Raw genomic sequence first — 3,680 nt, 5'->3', positions numbered from 1 at the left:
ACTCTAGTATAGATTCAAAAACCGCAAAATTCGCGGTACTTTAAGCCTAAGATTTTTCGAAATTTCCTATGCTAACTCCCTCCAATCTACAATCATTCCACACGGGACGTTCAACTCAAGCACAATATTGGGTATCCACCCCCAAATCACGGCTTCAATTTATCGTCCCATGCGGGAGTAATCTACAAGTCGAGAATTATGAATTTACGTAGTCATGAAGAGAAAATTAAAGAAAAGAAAGAAAAGTTTTAGGATGACGCGGGATTAGGGAGGAGAAAATTAAAAAGACAAGTGGGGAGCAAGAATGTCAAATGTTCCAAAACAAGGAAAAGAAAAAACAGCGGCAGCGGGAGCGGCAAAAGCAAAAACCCCACCACCCCCAGCCCCCTCATTGTGCAAACCTCAACAGCACCTCCCCACCTTTTTTCCTACTATCTCATTATATCCCATTCGTTCTCATTAAAAACTCGATATTTCCCATTCCACATTGTCATTTTTTTTTTTTTAGACTGTTCAGACTTCTTTACCTGCCCCTTCTTTCCTCCATTCCAATAGAGAGAAAGAAGGAAGGGAGAGGGAGAGAGAGAGAGAGAGAGAGGAGGGAAACGAAGCAGGGGAGAGGGTGAAAGTGAAACCCGAGAATTTGGCGAATCAACACAAAAGATTCGATTGCTGTAAATTGGCGAGAGTCCCCTCCTAAAGAAGAGGCTCGGGCACAGGTCAGCAGCCCAAGAACAGATAGATTTACATGGAAACGTCAGAACACATATAGGAGGCCTGCCTCTCTCTCTCTCTCTCTCTCTTGGCGAGAGACGACAAGTCATAGCAAACAAGGAAAGGAGGTGGTGGAAAAAAGAAAAGGAAAAGAAATGAAAGTAGGTGAAATCAAAGTTATTGAGGGGGTGTTTTCCTTTTGACATCGAAGCATAAAACCAGAAGAGAGAACAATCGACTCTTCTCTCTCTCTCTCTCTCTCGAGCTTTCTGTACGGGCATACGTGAGAGCGTGAATTGGGTGGTGATTTATGTTCATCTTTTCGTCTCCCTCGGAGTTAAAAAAATATTTCATTGAAGAGTCCGCCTCCCGGCACGCATAGCATTAGGGGGGCATCTTTTCTTTCTCCTCCCATCTGCATCCTTTCCTCCTCTTCCTCCTCCTATTCATGCTTCTTATGCCTTAGCCTTTATTGCTTCACATTGTTTGCCGCACCCCCCCTCATCTTTTGCCTCTCCTTATTGGCCCTCTCTCTCTCTCTCTCTCTCTCTCTCCTCCCTGCCTCTCATACAAATTACAAACGCCACCCACCAAATCAAATCAAGCCCACTCCCCAATCTCTCTTGCCCCCCTCCCCCCAAAGGACCCGTCTATTTCCCTCTGAGAGACTCTGCCATGGCCGTTCAAGCTCAATACCCTTCTAATATCCTCCTCCTCAACAGGTTCGTCCTCTACCCCATCTCGCTATTACTTCTTCCTCACCAATCCCCTCCACCTCTCTCTCTCTCTCTCTCTCTCTCTCTCTGGAATCTCATCTCATCTTCTTCATCTATTGTTCTGACCATCCACAGTTCCTCTCCTCTGTTATTTTCGTGACGATGAACAGGAACGCGCCGGAGGTGAACGATTGCTCCTTGCAGCCTCAGCCAGGCGGAGGATTCCTAGACCAACCCCACATGTTATTCGCCGCCGGAGGTGAGTTCCCCGCAAAGCTCATCCCAGAAAGGAGGTGACTTTCCGGGTCGTCCTGAACAAATATCGGTTCTTGATTTACGGAGATTCTCATCGTATTTTCTGTGGGGCGAAACGTTGTTGCAGCGACGAGCGCTAACCAGAGGAAGAGGGGGAGATCGGAAGTGGCGTCCAGTAATTTCGCACCCATGAACGCCAACAGCCATCTGTATTCGTTGCAGCCTCAGCCTCCGCAGCTCATCGACCTCACTCAGCTCCACAACCACGGCAACAACAACAACCACCACCACCAACACCACCACCAATCCAACCTCGTCTCCACTGGTCTCCATTTATCGTTCGGCGAACACCATCATCATAATCATCATAATCATCATCATCATCAACAGCAGCAGCAGCAGCAGCAGCAGCAGCAGCAAAATCATCTCGTTTCGAATTCATCCGCCAGCTTGTCCCTGTTGTCTGAAGATTTTGCCGCTCAATTCAAGCAACAGAGGGATGAAATAGACCAATTCCTCCATGCCCAGGTAACCATTTTCTTTTTCCTTTTTTCCTTCCTTTTTTGCCCACCATTTTTTTTTCCCAATGTGAGGAATAGGAAATTAGCGTTTCGGTTTTTTTTTTTTTTTTCCTCCATCGATTTTTCATAGCGAGCTCTTTTCTTAGGGTGCCATATTCGTCGTTTTGGCAGGGAGAGCAGTTGCGGCGCACATTAGCCGATAAGAGGCAGAGGCACTACCTTGCGCTGCTCGGCGTTGCGGAGGAGTCGGTGGCGCGGAAGCTGCGCGAGAAGGACGCCGAGATGGAGAAGGCCACGCGCCGGTACGCCGAGCTCGAGGCACGCGCGGCCCAGCTCAGCGTGGAGGCCCAGGTCTGGCAGGCCAAGGCCCGGGCCCAGGAGGCCGCCGCGGCATCGATGCAGGCCCAGCTGCAGCAGCTCGTAATGAGCGGGCAGGACCGGAGGGCCGGGGTGGCGGCGGCGGATGATGGGGGCGGGCCGGGGTCCGCCGCGGAGGGCCAGGTGGCGGAGGACGCGGAGTCGGCTTACGTCGACCCCGACCGGGTCGTGGCGTCGGGGCCGAGCTGCAAGGCGTGCAGGAGCCGGGCGGCGTCGGTGGTGCTGCTGCCGTGCCGGCACTTGTGCGTGTGCACGGAGTGCGACTCGGTGGTCCAGGCTTGCCCGGTGTGCTTCGCGGCGAGGAATTCGAGCGTGGAGATCTACCTTTCCTGAGGCCCCAACCCAAGACCCGAGCCCAATGCGGGAGGCCCAGGCCCATCCGAGACAAGGTCAGAGCGCCCCCAAAATAGAGCGGAAAAAGAAAATGAAAGAAAGAGAAATATTATTATGGCAAATAATAAAAATTCCAGACTATCAACCTCGGCCTCCCGTTCGAAAATATAAATTCTCCCTCCTTTTTTTATTTTTATTTTTTTAATTTGGAGGGGACTCCCATTTGGAGCGAAATATGTGTTCCCGAGCCTTTTTTCTGTACATGGGGGCCACGGAGTTGCGTGGCATTTTCTTATTTTTCTTCTTCTTTTGCCCCCCTCTTCCTTTTTTGGGAAAAAAAATTGAAATTACATAAATTCTTTTATTCTATGAACAGTTCCTTTTGTCATCATAGCTTCTTTTTTTTTTTCTTTTTGATTCCTGTCATCATAGCTTGAGTGCAATTTTGCAATGGCAACGTGTCGTGCGTGGGGACATGGACATGATGGTCGATGTTGAGGGTCACATTGCATGTTGCATCCTTGTTTTGATCTCTCTCTGCTAATTCGTGCAGTTCCAATGCGTGGTCATATCGTGCCTTCTTAGCTGTACACAGGATTGAGTATTGAATCTACTTAGGGACAATTATTATGATTTTAGGGATAATGACTAAAATACTCAATAATCAAATGTGATATTCAAATTTTAATTCAATGTATAGTGTGATTTATGAATTCTTGTTCAATATAGCCTATGGAATTTTTAGTACATATTTAATAAAATT

General features: G+C 48.4%; 1 protein-coding gene across 3 annotated transcripts; it reads left to right on the top strand.

Moving 5' to 3' along the window:
* Nucleotides 1-541: 541 nt before the first annotated feature.
* On the top strand, nucleotides 542-3,305 carry LOC104441979 (E3 ubiquitin-protein ligase BOI). Of its 3 annotated transcripts, none has more exons than XM_039311759.1 (4): nucleotides 542-1,436; nucleotides 1,566-1,689; nucleotides 1,813-2,213; nucleotides 2,378-3,305. In XM_039311759.1, the coding sequence occupies exons 2-4, from the start codon at nucleotides 1,593-1,595 to the stop codon at nucleotides 2,915-2,917; spliced, it is 1,038 nt and encodes a 345-aa protein (XP_039167693.1). In that variant the 5' UTR covers nucleotides 542-1,436; nucleotides 1,566-1,592; the 3' UTR covers nucleotides 2,918-3,305. The 3 variants fall into 3 exon arrangements, with proteins under 3 accessions (XP_039167693.1, XP_010053560.2, XP_010053562.2); XM_010055258.3 differs by having other exon boundaries at nucleotides 550-1,436; nucleotides 1,601-1,689; XM_010055260.2 differs by lacking the exon at nucleotides 542-1,436 and having other exon boundaries at nucleotides 1,601-1,723.
* The last annotated feature ends 375 nt before the right edge of the window (nucleotides 3,306-3,680 follow it).

This window comes from Eucalyptus grandis, chromosome 4 (assembly GCF_016545825.1).
Source record: "Eucalyptus grandis isolate ANBG69807.140 chromosome 4, ASM1654582v1, whole genome shotgun sequence".
NCBI classification, from domain to species: Eukaryota; Viridiplantae; Streptophyta; class Magnoliopsida; order Myrtales; family Myrtaceae; genus Eucalyptus; species Eucalyptus grandis.
The sequence above is the reverse complement of the archived record's forward strand: the minus strand, read 5'-3'. Positions and strand labels throughout refer to the sequence as shown.